The sequence below is a fragment of the Eurosta solidaginis genome, chromosome 2 (assembly GCF_040869045.1).
Source record: "Eurosta solidaginis isolate ZX-2024a chromosome 2, ASM4086904v1, whole genome shotgun sequence".
Classification (NCBI taxonomy): domain Eukaryota; kingdom Metazoa; phylum Arthropoda; class Insecta; order Diptera; family Tephritidae; genus Eurosta; species Eurosta solidaginis.
In genome coordinates, this window is record NC_090320.1 from 190,885,397 (window position 1) to 190,903,318 (window position 17,922).

General features: G+C 37.7%; 1 protein-coding gene across 1 annotated transcript in view; it reads left to right on the forward strand.

The window, feature by feature from the left end:
- Window positions 1-12,232: 12,232 nt before the first annotated feature.
- Tmem214 (Transmembrane protein 214) overlaps window positions 12,233-17,922 on the forward strand; it is a 99,837-nt gene continuing 94,147 nt past the window's right edge. Inside the window, exons 1-3 of the mRNA XM_067766655.1 lie at window positions 12,233-12,571; window positions 12,631-12,926; window positions 12,995-13,216. Coding sequence (XP_067622756.1) covers window positions 12,448-12,571; window positions 12,631-12,926; window positions 12,995-13,216 — 642 coding nt within the window. The 5' untranslated portion in view covers window positions 12,233-12,447. The remainder of the gene's footprint in view (window positions 12,572-12,630; window positions 12,927-12,994; window positions 13,217-17,922) is intronic.

Below are 17,922 nucleotides of genomic sequence, written 5' to 3' on the forward strand. Positions count from 1 at the left end.
GCCAAAAATGAAACAATGCTTTTTGCTTTTTATTTACTTTATTTCATTACGTTTTTAATTTTGTACGTGATAAAAGCATACGTGTTTGTTATTTGTTTAAAATAAATAGTTTTATAAGAATTCGAGTACAGAATGTTTAAATTCAGAAAATAACAAAACATCAGAAGAGCGCTTTCCTCATGCGGAAACACATTTAAAAATGAATCACCACTAACCACTATTATTTTTCGCGTATCAATTTTTTGAGTGCGCCCCATACATTCCGACAGCTTTTGGTATTTTTTAATATTATTTTTGATTTTTTTTCTTTTAGCATGGAGCTTTGAAATGCTCTCTTTTTCATTTTTTAAACTTATTTTTTATATGGTTTTCGTCGGTTGAAAATGGCGGAATTTAAAAAATAACAAAACAACCGTGATAATCATTTGATTGTCATATGACAGTCAGTAGTGACAACATGATTAAATCGGATAAACTGTTCTCGCATACATAAAATTCCGTTGAGAATTATGTATCTGTCTCACATGCATAATGGTATCTGCTGTATGTTCTTTTGTTCTGTACCAGGTGTCCGAAGCTTCCCCAGTTTGAGTCCTTTTTCATGATTATAGCCTTTCGTCGGGAACATGCGGACATGCGAACAAAGGACCATACATAAATTTGAGTATCAATGTTTACGTCATCGCAGGATCAGCATTGTCAATTACAAGTGTGAGTGTATTAGTAAAACTGTCAGCGTTTCTTGTAGGGATAGTGTACAAGTACAAGTGTGTTGACTTCTTTCTGACAGGCACTCGCTTAAGTGAGCATAACGGGAAAATCTGGGTTGTCACTGTTGTTTCGGTTAAGAACGGTCATTTAGGGTTCTGTGCAGAGACGCAAAAGATTGTAACAGGGTTTATGTAGTCACAAAAGTGTTGCTCCTGTTCCACAGCATTTTAATTTTATATCATGGCGAAAAGTATTCAGTTCAGAGTTATTGATTTTCAATAAATGTTTAATTTATTACGGAGGGTTACTCCTTTAAGTGTAAAAAGCAGAGAAAACGTAGAGTTTTTTAAATTATTTTGAAAAACTTTTTAATTTGAATTTCTGTACCCAAGTTCACTATATTTGTGTAACACAAGAATCTGAAGGTCAATTCCTTAACTTTGAAAAACTGAAAAATGTACACTTATTGAAACCTCATTTGCATACACAATTTACACTTTTTATTTAGTTGTGTTTTTATGCACAAACTTTTGAAACTAAAAACAAAATTTTCATTTGTCAGAAAAAATAAATAAAAAATGGCCTAATGTCAAAAAACCCTATCGAAATACAAACTGGCTTGTTTGTTTTTAATGAACTACGTTGTATTTTTCTTGTATTTCGTTAGTTTTTTCAAATATAGTTCACACACTTACAACAGTACTGAAACCTTATTGGCTCCCTCGACAAAAAATATTACAGTAAATACAAGAAAAATACATAGAAAATAAAGTAGTATCATATAGGAGTTTGATTTGTTTACACTTGCAGCACCATTTTGTGTAAACAGCCTTAGAAGTGAAATTTTTCCATGTTACACGTGTGGCGCTTTATATTTTGACTCTAATTTAAATAAATTTTTCTTTCCGTATGTTTCCGCATTGTTGCAGATTACAAATCTTCTAGTATTCTTATTTCCGCGGAAATATATGCAACTATTTCATCTGTAAATACTACAAAGTTTTATTAAACTATCAAATGCAACTCAGCTTGAAGTACTCTTACGTACCAAAAATGCAACTCTAGACCTGAGATTTGCATCAGGTAAGCGAGGCTGTTTGTAGTTTTGACATTTATCGCTTAGTTGACACACTTGTATAGGTACACTATGGGCTTGACTTGTTACACATATAACCGGCAACTGCGAAACATTTTCAGACTCCTCACTAGAAGGGGAAAATGTAATCATCATTGTTTACTATGTAGTTTGGCAGCTTAAATAGAGGCTATGTTGCGAATAGTCATATAATGAAGGAATGGTGTTCGGAGTTTTTTCAAAGAAAAATGATAAAAGCTTTAATATAAATAAAAATATTTATTTAATACCAACAAGAAAGCCTTATATATTCTATATACATAAATTCGTAAGGATTATCTCACTTTAAAATTTTAGCTAAATAATCTAAAGTTTTTTTTTTTTAAAACTGAGTCGAGGACTGTGTGTGTGAATGTGCGAATTTTCACCGATCAGCTGTTAGTTGCGCTACTTTGTAAGATTTACAATGGTAATCATACTCCAATCGTCAATGTACACAACTAGAGGTTTACGCCGACAACTTTATCGGCGGAGGAGGCGTAGGCTCTATTCTATACTGGCAGCGGCGCGCCGGCGTACGCCGGTATTCTTGTTTAGAAATCTTAATTTTTCTATTTAAAAAAATTATATTGAAGAAAGGTTTTGTTTGTATGTATTTAATGAAATCAACGTGTTGGCCATTTCGGAAAGAACGGGGGGTTTGCCTCAAAGTCTCGCACACCGTTCAAAAATGTTCAGTAGTAGCTCCTTGCGGAGGGATTGTCCCTCGTTCGCTTACTCCAGACAGGCTTCAAACCTAACCCCGGTCTTTGGAATTGGTACTGCTGCGTCCGCTGCAAAGCGTAGTTTCACCTAGGGATAACTCCAAATAATCGTCGCGAACACAATTTCTTTAAATAATTTGTGGCTCCTTGACGGTCACGCACAGAGGCGACTTACGTTTGCCATTATTAATGTTCTATTAATACTAATGACTCGCGTGACACAGGGCCCTCCAATTTTTTCGGCTGTTTTTAAGATCTACAATTCCCGATGTGCGAACAGTAGCAATCGCGACCACCCAGTCGCTGCCACGCCTCCTGACCCTCACACCATATGCCAGCACAGGAGCTATAGGCCTGCGACTTCGAACTAATACCTTCGTCGACGTCACGTTTCTAGAAGCTCTAGGTGTAGCTCCGAAGACTTTCCAACGGATGCTTTCGTCGCGCTATGCTGTCGTTAGGGAGTGACTGTTCGGCCAAGGATTCCGCCCTTGAAATCATAAGCAGTCTAAGGCAAGGTGCACACGAGGCTACGTGTCATAGACGCGTACAAGATATTTCATATAGCTACAATTTCTCTACGCCTCAAAATCTGCACACGAAGCTACTTTCGAGCGTCGCTACAAAAAGCAATCAATTATTGAAAAAAATAAAAAATTGAAGTTCTTCAGCTATATCCGTCCCCGAAACCAAAGGAAAATAGATATTAAATGTTGTTTGCATCCCCGTGCCTTTGTATATTATGAAAGGCAATTTTAAACCACCGCGGACTAGAGAAAAGGGTGATTTCTAGTTTCCAACACTTTTTAACCTTTTAAACGCTTCAACAATGTCTAACCAAGCTGTTGTGGTGTTTAATACTTTTTTCGCTTTGGTAATATACCTTTCACGCACTTTTATTAACTCAAGTAACATTTTTTAACTAATTACACAAATTTGCATACAAAAAAATGTAAACAAAACATCTTGTTATTCCTTTTTTTCAAGCGTACGTACGCTCAGCGACGAACATTGATGTACGCTTAGCTACACGAAAATTTCATGCTTTGTCGCTTTCATGCAGCTGACGCCTCGTATGCAGCTCTCCATTCAAATACATGTGTTCGGCATCAAAGCGTACAAATTTCGCCTGCAGCGTCTATGATGCGTAGCTTCGTATGCACCTTGCCTAACTCTTATCAAAGGTGGTATCAAATCACGTGTTTCGATCTCCGTTTTTAGGATTCGAAAGCGAAAATTGAAAATTTTATTTCTGTCGAAATATATTTACAAAAACCCACAAAATGGCCCCGAGAGGGTCCGAAATATGAGGCCCGATCCTTATTTTTTTTGCACAGAACATCTTTTTGCGTTGGCGGCTTTTGGCCGCGATTTGTAAAAATAACCCTGGGTGCATCCAACGCCTTTCTGCATTAGTGTGTACAAAAAATCTGGCAAAATACCTCAACCACATGAAAATTTAAACCGAAATAATATGACAGAAATTAGATTTTTAATTTTGTTTTCGTATTCTAAAATCGGATGTCGAAACGTGTCTTTTGATACCAACTTTCAAAACGGTACCTTTTTTCAAAACAACTGCAAAATTGTATGAGACAACTGTTAGTAATCAATTGTACGATTTTAACGTCTTTGACAACTACACTAACACAAGGTAGTAAACGGTAATGCCACAAAAATTGTTAGACTAGACAACTCAACCGACATTTTTTTGACAGGTTGTTGTAATCTGTAATACCAAATTGCGAAATTTCAACCCAACCAGAGTTGAGTTGTAAACGGTAATACGGGCAAATGTTCTTTGGTTTTTTTTTAATTTGTTCTATAATATATGTGAATTATCGTATTCATGTTTCGTTTATTTAATTAATTGAGAGCAAGTATTGCAAAATATATATGATGAATACTTATAAATAAAATCTGCAACTTTAAACATGTTAGTCAATTTAACTTGGTTTATATTTTATAATAAATAGCTTTCCCCTGTCTCAAGATATTTTAATATAATTGGTATTTTCATAAACAAATAAAAACAAAATCAGTTTCATTGCCAAATTTATTTGAATACTTTTATATAAAAAAGTACCATATTTTATACTATTTCACAAAAGGGCATCTTCTGTTCTTCCCCTTTCTCTCATCATTCTAATTGTATGAGAGTTTTCAAATTGAGCTGTCACTACATAGAACACCTGGCTTTATTACATCATGGGACAAGGCGAATTCAGTACCAGGTGGTGTTATCCCATCAGCTGATTGCTTCTTCTTGATAATTTTCCATACAAAGCCTTGTATAAAAAAATGTCAGTTAATCGAAATCTATGAAAACTTTCTTTTGACTTGACATTCATCTGCACGGCGAATTGATTGAATTCGCTTTGCCATCACCTGGTATAGATTCGCCTTGTCATGGGGTAATTGGATTCCAATTATTGGAAGTACAAATCAAGGAGAAATGTAAAAATTTGACATCGAAGTTTTAAGATTCGAAATATCGTGTTACAATGGACGGTGAGGGGAATATTTTGAATAAGGTGCCACGATTTTCCAACTTTTTTTTTCGAGGGGTGGCGGTGGTCATAAAAATCACAAAATTATCATCCGCAACTCTAGGAAACTCTTAGTTTATGAAATATAAGCTTTTTAATTTCCAAATTTAGTAAAATTGCAACTTAAGTCCTGCACTTAAAATTCGGGTCGCACATGTCGATAGCGGTATCAGAAGCCGCGTATTTGCGTCAAGATTCAGAATCCGAAAGCAGAAACTATATTTTTTATCTCGTTTAAAAGTTATTCGCGGAAAACACGTCGGTACTATTGTCGCTTTTTTCGTTGTTGCAATTCATAGCATTGTAAATTTTACCAAGTAGCGCAACTAACAGCTGATCGGTGAAAATTCGCACATTCACACGCACAGTTCTCGACTCAGTTTCAAAAAAAAAACTTTAGATTATTTAATTCAAATTTTAAAGTGAGATAATCCTTGTCAATTAATGTATACAGAATATATATGGCGTTTTTGTTGTTATTAAAACAATAGTTTTATTTATATTAAAGCTTTTATCATTTTTTTTTTTAACTTTGAAAAAACTCCGAACACCATTTCTTCATTATATGACATTCGACTGCCTAATCCACTGCCTTCCACTCTATTCGCAACATAACCTCTACTTAAGCTGCCAAACTATATAGTAAACAATGATTCATAGTGTACAAGTACAAGTGTGTTGACTTCTTTCTGACAGGCACTCGCTTAAGCTAGAGACATTGGTGCTTTATCGGTAACCGTATCGGTAACCTTATAACAGCTGATTCGACCAACCTTATGAGAATCAATGCAATCGATTATTGGTGCCGCTAAGGTCGTAACCGTATCGTAGCCAACCAATTGGGTTTTGGTTTACCGTCGCAACGATAAACAGCTGATTACGTTAGGGATACGGATACAGCGATACGACATACGGCACAAATGACTCCAGCTTTAAGTGAGCATAACGGGAAAATCTGGGTTGCCATTGTTGTTTCGGTTGAAAACGGTCATTTAGGGTTCTGTGCAGAGACACAAAAGATTGAAACAGGGTTTATGTAGTCACAAAAGTGTTGCTCCTGTTCCACAGCATTTTAATTTTATATCATGGCGAAAAGTATTCAGTTCAGAGTTATTGATTTTCATTAAATGTTTAGTTTATTACGGAGGGTTAAACCTTTAAGTGTAAAAGGCGGAGAAAACGTAGAGTTTTTCAAATTATTGTGAAAAACTTTTTAATTTGAATTTCTGTACCCAAGTTCACTATATTTGTGTAACACAAGAATATGGAGGTCAATCCCTTAACTTTGAAAAACTGAAAAATGTACACTTATTGAAAACTCATTTGCACACACAATTTACACTTTGAATTTAATTGTGTTTTTATGCACAAAATTTTGAAACTAAAAACAAAGTTTTCATTTGTCAGAAAAAATAAATAAAAAACGGCCTAATGTCAAAAAACCCTATCGAAATACAAACTGGCTTGTTTGTTTTTAATGAACTACGTTGTATTTTCTTGTATTTCGTTAGTTTTTTCAAATATAGTTCACACACTTACAACAGTACTGAAACCTTATTGGCTCCCTCGACAAAAAATATTACAGAAAATACAAGAAAAATACATAGAAAATAAAGTAGTGTCATATGGGAGTTTAATTTGTTTACACTTGCAGCACCATTTTGTAAACAGCCTTCGAAGTGAAATTTTTCCATGTTACACGTGTGGCGCTTTATATTTGGACTCTAATTTAAATAAATTTTGCTTTCCGTATGTTTCCGCATTGTTGGAGACTACAAATCTTCTAGTATTCTTATTTCCGCGGAAATATATGCAACTATTTCATCTGTATATACTACAAAGTTTTATTAAACTATCAAATGCAACTCAGCTTGAAATACTCTTACGTACCAAAAATGCAACTCTAGACCTGAGATTTGCATCAGGTGAGCGAGGCTGTTTGTAGTTTTGACATTTATCGCTTAGTTGACACACTTGTATAGGTACACTATGGAGCTGGCAGCACTAATATAAAACATCTATTTTGTTGAAAATAAGAAGAAACGTACACAAAATTTTAAGATACTGATAGAATTATTAACATTTAAATAGTTTCGCACGTAAGCAAACTATTTATTTTCCTTACATCATCTTCAAGTTGTTTACTCTTTCAGTGTTTTTGCTTTTAAATATGGCAAAATCTTTTATGTATATACAAATGTACACATATTTAGTTCAGTGCTACCATGGTACAATAACCAGGTAAAAGCATCAGAGTTGCATTTCACATGTTTTTTCATTCGAAGGTGGTCATAAAATGTCAAACTTTGTTTATGTTTACATTTTTTGTTTATTTACTTTTGATGTGAAAATTTATAAGGTAATTCTTTACTTTAGCTCACAACTACTAAACCCGGCCAAAAATATAGGGAGAGGTGACAAAAGACGCGCTTTGGACCCAGGACCACGAATCCGAAAACGGAAATTGAAAATTTTATTTCTTTCCAGATATATTTACAAAGTTGAAAATTTTCATGTAGCTATTGTAATTTTGATGGTGGGTAAAAGTGTTTTGCGTGGATATAGATTAGGTCTCCCATGGTAATTTTTCATAAGCGCGGTCGAAGGCCGCCAACGCAGAAAGGTGTTCCTACTATAAATCCCACCCCCCGGTTTCGGAGGTACCCGCGGGTTTTTTTTTGGTTTTTCGTTAATATCTTTTGAACGAATATTTTCCGCCTTCGGATTATTAATACTGATGTCAAGACGCGTCGTTTGACACCACTCTCGATATTTTTGGTAGCGTATTAGCAGTCGACCCCTCAACTAGACTATTACCTGCGCAAAAATACTATGGATTTCACCCCCGGTTTCGGAGCGCTCCGGTGCCATTTTTCAGTTTTTTGGGAATATTTTTTGACAGAAATGAAATTTTTAATTTTCGATTTCGGATTCGTCGTCCTGAGTCTAAAACGCATTTTTTTGACACCTCCCGATATTTTTGCACGAGTTTTTGCAGTTGTGAGCTAAAGTAAAGAATTACCCCGCAAGATCAAGGAGGAGGAAAAATTGGTAAAAAGCTTTTGGCGTTAGCTTTCCTAAAATGGCTAAACTTTTTCGCTCCATTTTCAGGCCTGTGACCTTATTGTGGGAGCTCAGAGAGTAAATTTGATGCCGAACTCCACTCCATAGCTATATTTACCGTCTTTGATGTAAATATTGTTTCCCGAATGTTGTAAGATAAAAAATATAATATCATTTTATGTGACTTAGCAGTGCTAATCAAGAGTCATCGTCCCCAACGGTCATTCCTACAGTTATCTACCAAAATATCGGACAATACTTTCGCCGCTACAACGTGAAGGAAGGTCTAAGGATAAATAATAAAGTCCCTTCTACATGTTGGCTTTTTTTTAAGTGACACCGTTGGAGCGAAAGGTCAATACTTCGCACGGAACAGCTGCAGCACACAAACGGATATGCATGATGTACCACGAATAAGCCGTGAAACCCAGACGCAGTAACCTCCCCTAGTTTCAGGGTCACCATTAGTTTAGAAAGAAATGAGAAATTAGAAAGAAAATATGCTATACAAGTATACGCAAAACTGCCCTTATCAGGGCCACCACTAGTCAACAAAGAGAAAAAAATGCTAAACAAATATATCTACGAAAAGCTGCCCTTATCAGGGCCACAAACAATTTGCGAAGAGGAAATATTGCTAGACAATTATGTTTTACATGCTATAGATTTACTTTTGGATTATTTATATCATCCATATGGTGACAAGAAAAAAACTGGAGTATAACCGATACTGGAGTTGAAAACGGAAATCTTCCAAGCCGAACTTTTACCGTAGCAGGTACCGATACCAGAGGCCCTATTCAGTAACTATGAGTTTTGAAATGTACATTTTTCTTTCATACAAATTATATGAAGAAAAAGTGTACATTTTAAAACTCACAGTTACTGAATAGGGCCCCAGATCCAACCTAAAGCCGAAATTGCTACACAAGCCTCCTGGCTAGAGCCAGAAGGAAAACCCGGAACCGTAATTGAAGTCAGTACTACAACCGAACTAGTATCCAACACAACCGTGCTTTTTTTAATTAAAAAAGATTACATCTAAAGACATGGAGTACATATTCTTCAAAGAAATCTGCACCTCAAATACCGACACGACGAGTTTCCAACGTTAAACGTTATTATGTATATATGTATCTTCGATATTTATTAGGTTACTAAATTACTTAATTTTTACTTTACAAAACACATGAAATTTTAAAATAAATCAGTACTTAATCATGAACATACTATTAACTCAGCATTTTATATACAATCTCATCCCAAATTTTCAACATCTCTTAGAGACAGTAACGTTAGCACTCATACATACATGTATTGAAAATAACGTCCACTACAAAAACCATTTAGCAATAGCATTTCCCAATATAATTTTAATACAACAAAATAACGACCTTAGGCAGATAAATTAGGAACAATATAGTTCCAAAAAAGTTGTATCTCACTTTACATTAAACTGCTTTGGAATATAAATACATACACTAAAAGATGCATACAATACAAAACGGTCCCTTATTTATATATCATAAACAAAATTAATGTTGCGACCATTGGATATTTTTCAAATCAATTGGTTCTAGCACCATCTCCCATAATGGAGACATTTCACGTAAACGGTATCGGTACTTTCAAATTAACAAAACAATTCAGTACGGTAAACTCGTATACCTTATTGAATTATGTGCCAAATCCTCATCAGTTCCAATCGCACGTAGGTTCCAGTGATGCAGAAGTACATGCTGAGGCACTAGACAACGCCACATTTTTTTGAGGCCATAAGTAATGATAAATTTAATAAACCACTATACCTTTGCTACTATATTTTAGCTCGTTCTAAAGATATTCCCAAACAACCGAAAAATGACACCGGAGTGCTCCGAGACCGGGGTGAGATCCATAATATTTTTGCGCTGGCGGCCTTCGGCCGCGCTTATAAAAAGTTAATCTGGGTGGGTCCAACACCGGTTTGGAGACCAAAACTATATCTGCGCAAAACACTTATGTCCACAATTTTTTTGTGGGTACAATTATCATCAACATTACAACGCGCACATGAAAATTTTAAAATGAAAATTTTCAACTTCTTTTGCAAATATCTCTTTTCCAACACAAAATATTTTACCTCCGCGTTCTGATTATTGTTGTCGAGGTCAATACCCGTCTTTTAACACCTCTCTCGATATTTATGGACGCATATTATCAGTGTCATGCTGTCATATATAATTACCAAGAGTTGATGCGCTGGAAACGTTGAAGAAGTGATTCAGCTGCTATATGTAAATAAATAATAACAATAAGTTAAATAAATATCATTTAAAAATCAGGTAATTACCTTTATTTTCCACTTAAAATGCCTTTTTCCTCCAGCTTCATCAGCAAACCAACTTCTTTCTTTTTTTGTTTTGGCTTTGTTGTCGAAAATCACATGTGACGTTTTCTTCTTCCATCACTTTTGACAGAAGAAACTGAAAGAACGATTGACAGTTCCTTTGTTCGCACACGCATGTCCGCATGTACCCAACGACAGCCTATAATCATGAAAAAGGACTCAAACTGGGAAAGCTTCGGACACCTGGTACAGAACAAAAGAACATACAGCAGATACCATTATGCATGTGAGACAGATACATAATTCTCAACGGAATTTTATGTAAGCGAGAACAGTTTATCCGATTTAATCATGTTGTCACTACTGACTGTCATATGACAATCAAATGATTATCACGGTTGTTCTGTTATTTTTTAAATTCCGCTATTTTCAACCGACGAAAACCATATAAAAAATAAGTTTAAAAAATGAAAAAGAGAGCATTTCAAAGCTCCATGCTAAAAGAAAAAAAAATCGAAAACAATATTAAAAAATATCAAAAGTTGTCGGAATGTGTGGGACCCACTCAAAAAATTGATACGCGAAAAATAATAGTGGTTAGTGGTGATTCATTTTTAAATGTGTTTCCGCATGCTCTTCTGTTTTGTTATTTTCTGAATTTAAATTGAACATTCTGAACTCGAATTCTTATAAAACTATTTATTTTAAACAAATAAGAAACACGTATGCTTTTATCACGTACAAAATTAAAAACGTAATGAAATAAAGTAAATAAAAAGCAAAAAGCATTGTTTCATTTTTGGCGGAATATAACAATGGTCATTTATGATAGTATAACAAGTCAGACCTGATATCTACAGTAAACTATCATTTATGACACCTTTTGATAGTTATAGTGTCAGCACTGATCCAGGAAAAGGAATGAGAGTGAGCAGTACGGCTATATACTTAATCAGTAGGCCATGTTGGTGTATAAGAAGGAGACAAAAACTCACACGTACGCAGTTGTTTACATCACATTTGCGCAAGTCCCCTTAAGTTTGTGATAGAAAGTTTGTATGAGGCGCTGATCGTTAGGTTGACATTGCTGACAATCAGATGATAGTCATATGATAGTCAGTATTCTTGTAGGGCTGGTAATTGTACCATGAGTGCTACAATGGCTCAACTATATGGTTGGCTCATCTCACCAGCTGATATTATTTTTTTCATTTCACTGGAATAGGGATTGGCAGAAGATGGCAAACTTAAAATGAAACCAACGAATTTACAACATTTTCTTACTAACATGTCAACCTAATATAAACGCACGCAAGTCATTTTCTGTTAAAAATGTCTCATGCGCATTCAACTTATATGAGAGCAACCCAAATTGAATCCGCTGCGTGAAAACCTAACTCGATTTCCAATTTTAGTTCTGCGTGACATTTAGATTTGACGTTTGCACACATGCTTTACATTGTCGCAACGCATGCTTATTTGGGTTTGGGCAAAAAACGCCGGTTGATTGCGTGCGCTAAAAAACGCAGTGCGGTTTTATTAGGTCGGCATGTAACAAATGCTGCTAAGTTTTATGTTTTCATTCCATTTCATTCGTCTAACACCAACACGCTTATTTTGGCAATGTTAACATAGGTATGTTGTTGCTGTAGAGGTGAGCCAACTATATAGTTGAGCCATGAGTGCTACCAGCTCAAAAGTGGTTAGATGTCAAAAAATCTATTACAGAAAACGAAACGAACGGAACTGCTATACGGATCAGAAATTGAACCAGATAAATATCATGATCACAACGTTGTTGTTGCATTTGCATGTTAAATTTCTATCCGTATCTCGCTCAAGTCGCAATGGAACCATGAATGGAACGTAACTAATGTTTTCTTGTTTTTCTGATCTTCGCCGGTAAACTGCAAAAAATTGCTCTCAAGCAATATTCTCAATTCAAAAATATATATCATGGCTTCGATTCAATGGGAAGTTGTAACAAAATCGAAGAAAGCAAAAAATCTTGATAAAAAGGTTGAAGCACATTCGGAGAAAAAAAGGCTGGCCGCATTAGACCCAAAACTTGAAGAGATTTGTAAGTATTAAATATCGTCTATACATAAGTTATGAATATTAATAATTTTTGCAATATAGTGCCAACGAACGAATATCGGAACTTGCTTTGTGGAAAGAAAAGAAAGGAGAATCAGTCGCCGGCAAAATCTCTCACTTCATCAACAAAATTAAAACAGTCTCCTAACAAGAAGGGTACTATCCAATTAAAAGATAAAACATTCAAAAAGGACCAAACAACGAAATCAAAGGTGACGATATCGAAGCCCCGAAGTATAGAGTCTGTGCTACGCAGCATCGAACCAACTGAATTCAATAATCAGTTGGAACAATTCAAAATTATTTATCCTGGTTCGGAATTGTTATGGCTTAAAGGAGTGAGAACATATTTATTAAAAGAAAAATATTAAACTAATTTTGAATATTTCTTAAATGTATGCTGTAGGTTGCAAGTTTCTTCAACGATCAATTGCCTTTTGATTGCGATCCAACATTTTCAGGAAAATCTATTTACTACCCAAGTAACTTATCAAATCCGGCACTAAGTGCTGTTGTCGTTGATTTTTTGGATTCCGTGGGAGAGGAAAATTTGTCATATTTCTATCATACCCTCTTAATTAATATGGCCACCGAATTGTCTAAAAACATGCCAATAATTGGCTACAAGGTTTGATTTTAAACATTTACAAATCATTTTACTTGGACATTAGGGTGGCCCTTATTTTCTAAAGTGTTCGGGTTTTCGATATCACCTCCCAGAAATATTGATATAGCCTTAAAATTTCGATGTGTAAAATTTTAGGCCAATCAAAAAAGATAAAGAGGTTGCGCAAGTAGCTTGAAGTCGAAATAAGGGCGAACTTTTACTGTTTTTGGTTGAACGCATTTAACATAAAAAAAATATGTTAAATAATATAAAATAGAAGAGGAGCACAAAGATATAAAGAGTGTTTTAGTTATATATGGATCATCGAATTCCTCAGACCATCGTATGACGAACGCCAAAGTTTCTTTGGCTCTTTTCAAGCAAGCTTCCATGTGTAATTTGAAATCAGGTTTAAGGTCCATCGTAACGCCAAATGTTTAAATTCGTGCTTTTTAGAGACTTCAAGATTGGCATAATACTTTGTGTATACTGGTTTTTGCGCTATTCGCATTTTTCTAGTAAGTGAGGTCGAAAATCAAAGCACTTTTTCTCCTCATATAACGAAGGGCAACCCCTATGCACACACTATAGTACATATATCTGGTATGGGATTTTTATTTGCAGTTTTCCTTTATATATATTTTTAAATTTTTAAACTTCCTTACAATTAGTAAAGGTTGACATGTTGCTGACAAAAAATATATTTCAATCACGAGGACTTTAAATGATAACTAAACATCACATATAACAGATAATAACAATTAATAATTTATAATTTTTCAACAAAACATTTATTGGCTGTAACTTGATGGTTTTGTCATTTTCATGGTGGTGTGTCACAGTATTGTCTGGTACCACTTACGTGCTCCACATAGATGTCCCGAGACCAGCGGATGGTATCGCTTATCATGAGCCTCCTCATCAGGCTTGCGTAATAGCGCGTTATGTTCAGAAGGTTTATGACTCTTTCGTTTGCCGGGTCCCATCCGCCCAGTGCTCCAACTATAAACGCCTCCACTCTGACTTCGTAGCCAAGTGTCGACAGCTGGTCAGCAAGAGGCTGGTATTTCTGTAGCTTTTGCTGCCGGGCCTCCTTAAAAGCATCGCCTCTATTTTCGAACGGAATAGCCACAATACAATAGCCGATCACAAATTGTCATCAATATCCTCTAACGGGAGTCCAAGGAAACTTGCTGTTTCAATAGGGGTAGACCATAAGGAAAGGGGTGTTAGAGGCGTTGATTTCACATTACAATTAAAGAGATGGTTGGTGTCATGTGGGGACACATTGAGAGCGGGGCATACATTTTGTATGTCGGGGTTGATTCTGGATAGGTAAGAGTTTAACCTGTTACAGTATCCAGAACGAAGTTGAGCAAGATTGACACTCGTTTTCCTGGGCAGTATGCGTTCCTCTTCCGAGAGTTTTGGATACTTTTCTTTGAGTACTGGATTCACCGGCAATTCCCGGCATAACGGTCCGACGCCTGTTTGTGGAGTTCACCAAGGACCTGCTTGTGTTTTTTCGCTTGTTGTTGTTGTTGTTGTTATAGCAGTGCTTCGCCCCACCCAACAGCCGCGACCGATCACAAATTGTCATCAATATCCTCTAACAGAGTCCAAGGAAACTTGCTGTTTCAACAGGGGTGGACCATAAGGAAAGGGGTGTTAGAGGCGTTGGTTCCACATTACAATTAAAGAGATGGTTGGTGTCATGTGGGGACACATTGAGAGCGGGGCATACATTTTGTATGTCGGGGTTGATTCTGGATAGGTAAGAGTTTAACCTGTTACAGTATCCAGAACGAAGTTGAGCAAGAGTGACACGCGTTTCCCTGGGGAGTATGCGTTCCTCTTTCGAGAGTTTTGGATACTTTTCTTTGAGTTTTGGATTCACCGGGCAATTCCCGGCATAACGGTCCGACGCCTGTTTGTGGAGTTCACCAAGGACCTGCTTGTGTTTTTTCGCTTGTTGTTGTTGTTGTAGCAGTGCTTCGCCCCACCCAACAGCCGCGACCGATCACAAATTGTCATCAATATCCTCTAACAGGAGTCCAAGGAAACTTGCTGTTTCAACAGGGGTGGACCATAAGGAAAGGGGTGTTAGAGGCGTTGGTTCCACATTACAATTAAAGAGATGGCTGGTGTCATGTGGGGACACATTGAGAGCGGGGCATACATTTTGTATGTCGGAGTTGATTCTGGATAGGTAAGAGTTTAACCTGTTACAGTATCCAGAACGAAGTTGAGCAAGAGTGACACGCGTTTCCCTGGGGAGTATGCGTTCCTCTTCCGAGAGTTTTGGATACTTTTCTTTGAGTACTGCATTCACCGGGCAATTCCCGGCATAAAGGTCCGACTCCTGTTTGTGGAGTTCACCAAGTTTTTCGCTTCATACGGCTGGGTTCTCAGGTGCCGTATTTCCTCAAAATGCTTACGGAGATGACTCCTTAAGCCCCTAGGCGGTGCTGGCTCATCAATCAGATGTCTGTTGGGATGCTCAGGTTTCTGGGTATTCAACAGGAACTGTTTGGTCAGCATCTCATTTCTCTCCTTGATGGGGAGTATTCTCGCCTCATTATGCAGATGGTGTTCTGGGGACCAAAGAAGAGAGCCCGTGGCGATTCTGAGAGCAGTATTTTGGCAGGCCTGTAGCTTCTTCCAGTGGGTAATTTTGAGGTTTGGCGACCATAAGGGTGACGCGTAGCACGTAACCGGCTGGCTAATTGCTTTGTATGCAGTCATGAGCGTTTCTTTATCTTTTCCCCAAGTACTGCCAGCGAGGGATTTGAGGATTTTGTTACGGCTCTGAATTCTCGGAACAATTGCGGCTGCATGCTCACCAAAATGTAGATTCTGATCAAACGTCACACCCAAGATTTTGGGGTGTAGGACAGTCGGTAGCGTAGTGCCATCGACGTGGATGTTCAAAATGCTCGACATTTGGGACGTCCATGTTGTAAATAAGGTCGCGGAAGATTTAGTCGGTGATAATGCCAGGTTTCGCGAGGCGAAAAAACTGGAGAGATCAGGGAGGTAGCCGTTTATTCTATTGCAAAGCTCATCGATCTGTGGGCCTGGGCCTGTGGCCATTATTGTGCAGTCATCGGAGTAGGAAACGATTGTGACTCCTTCCGGTGTCGAAGGTAGCTTAGATATGTAGAAATTAAACAAAAGTGGGGACAGGACACCACCCTGTGCCACCCCTTGTTTAATTCTTCTTGGTTTTGATGTTTCGTTTCTAAATTGCACCGATGCCTGCCGACCACCCAGATGCTGACCAAACAGTTTCTGTTGAATACCCAGAAACCTGGGCATCCCAACAGACATCTGATTGACGAACCAGCACCGCCTAGGGGCCTAAGGAGTCATCTCCGTAAGCATTTTGAGGAAATACGGCACCTGAGAACCCAGCCGTATGAAGCGGAAAAACACAAGCAGGTCCTTGGTGAACTCCATAGACAGGCGTCGGACCTTTATGTCGGGAATTGCCCGGTGAATCCAGTACTTGAAGAAAAATATCCAGAACTCGCAGAAAAGGAACGCATACTCCCCAGGGAAACGCGTGTCACTCTTGCTCAACTTCGTTCTGGATACTGTAACAGGTTAAACTCTTACCTATCCAGAATCAACCCCGACATACAAAATGTATGCCCTGCTTGCAATGTGTCCCCACATGACACCAACCATCTCTTTAATTGTAATGTGGAACCAACGCCTCTAACAACCCTTTCCTTATGGGCCACCCCTGTTGAAACGGCAAGTTTCCTTGGACTCCCGTTAGAGGATATTGATGACAATTTGTGATCGGTCGCGGCTATTAGGTGGGGCGAGCATTGCTACAACAACAACAACAACAACAACCACCCAGATAATTTGCGGTCCACCTTTTAAGACATGGGGGAAGGGTAGACCCTTCCAGGTCTTGCAGTAACGAGCCATGGTTGACCGTATCAAAAGCTTTTGATAGGTCTAGCGCTACGAGTACTGTTCTATGGTGGGCGTTTTGATTTAAACTGCAATTTATCTGGGTGCTAATGGCATTTAGCGCGGTGGTAGTGCTATGGAGTTTTCTGAAGCCATGCTGATGACAGGCTAGTTGCAAATTTGCTTGGAAATAGGGGAGCAAAATGGCTTCAAGCGTCTTTGCTACTGGCGATAGGAGAGATATCGGACGATACGACTCCTATGTTAGCTGGTTTCCCAGGCTTTACTAGCGGGACCACCTTGGCCATTTTCCATTTCTCGGCTATGACAAAGGTGGAAAGAGACAGGTTGAAGACATGCGCTAAATATTTGAAACCCTCATTCCCTAGGTTTTTAAGCATCGGCATGGCTAAGCCGTCTGGGCCCACTGCTTTGGATGGTTTAGCGTGACCAATGGCGTCCTCAACCTCTTAAGCGGTGATGGCGATTGGTGACGCGCTGAATTTGTGTTTATGTGCTTGTCTGTTGGCTCTATCTTTGTCGACCATAGAATGCATTATATATTGTCGGCAGAAAGCGCTCGCGCATTTTTTCCCATCCGACAGCACTTTATCGCCAAAGGCGATGGAATCTTTGTCTTTGTGCTTAGACGAATTCGATAGGGACTTTACGGTGGACCAAAGTTTACCTACACAGGTAGAGAGGTTACAACCTCTTAGGTGCTCCTCCCATTTCGCCCGCTTGTGTTCATCCACAAGCAATCTGATGCGTTGGTTTATATCCCTTATTTGGGGGTCGCC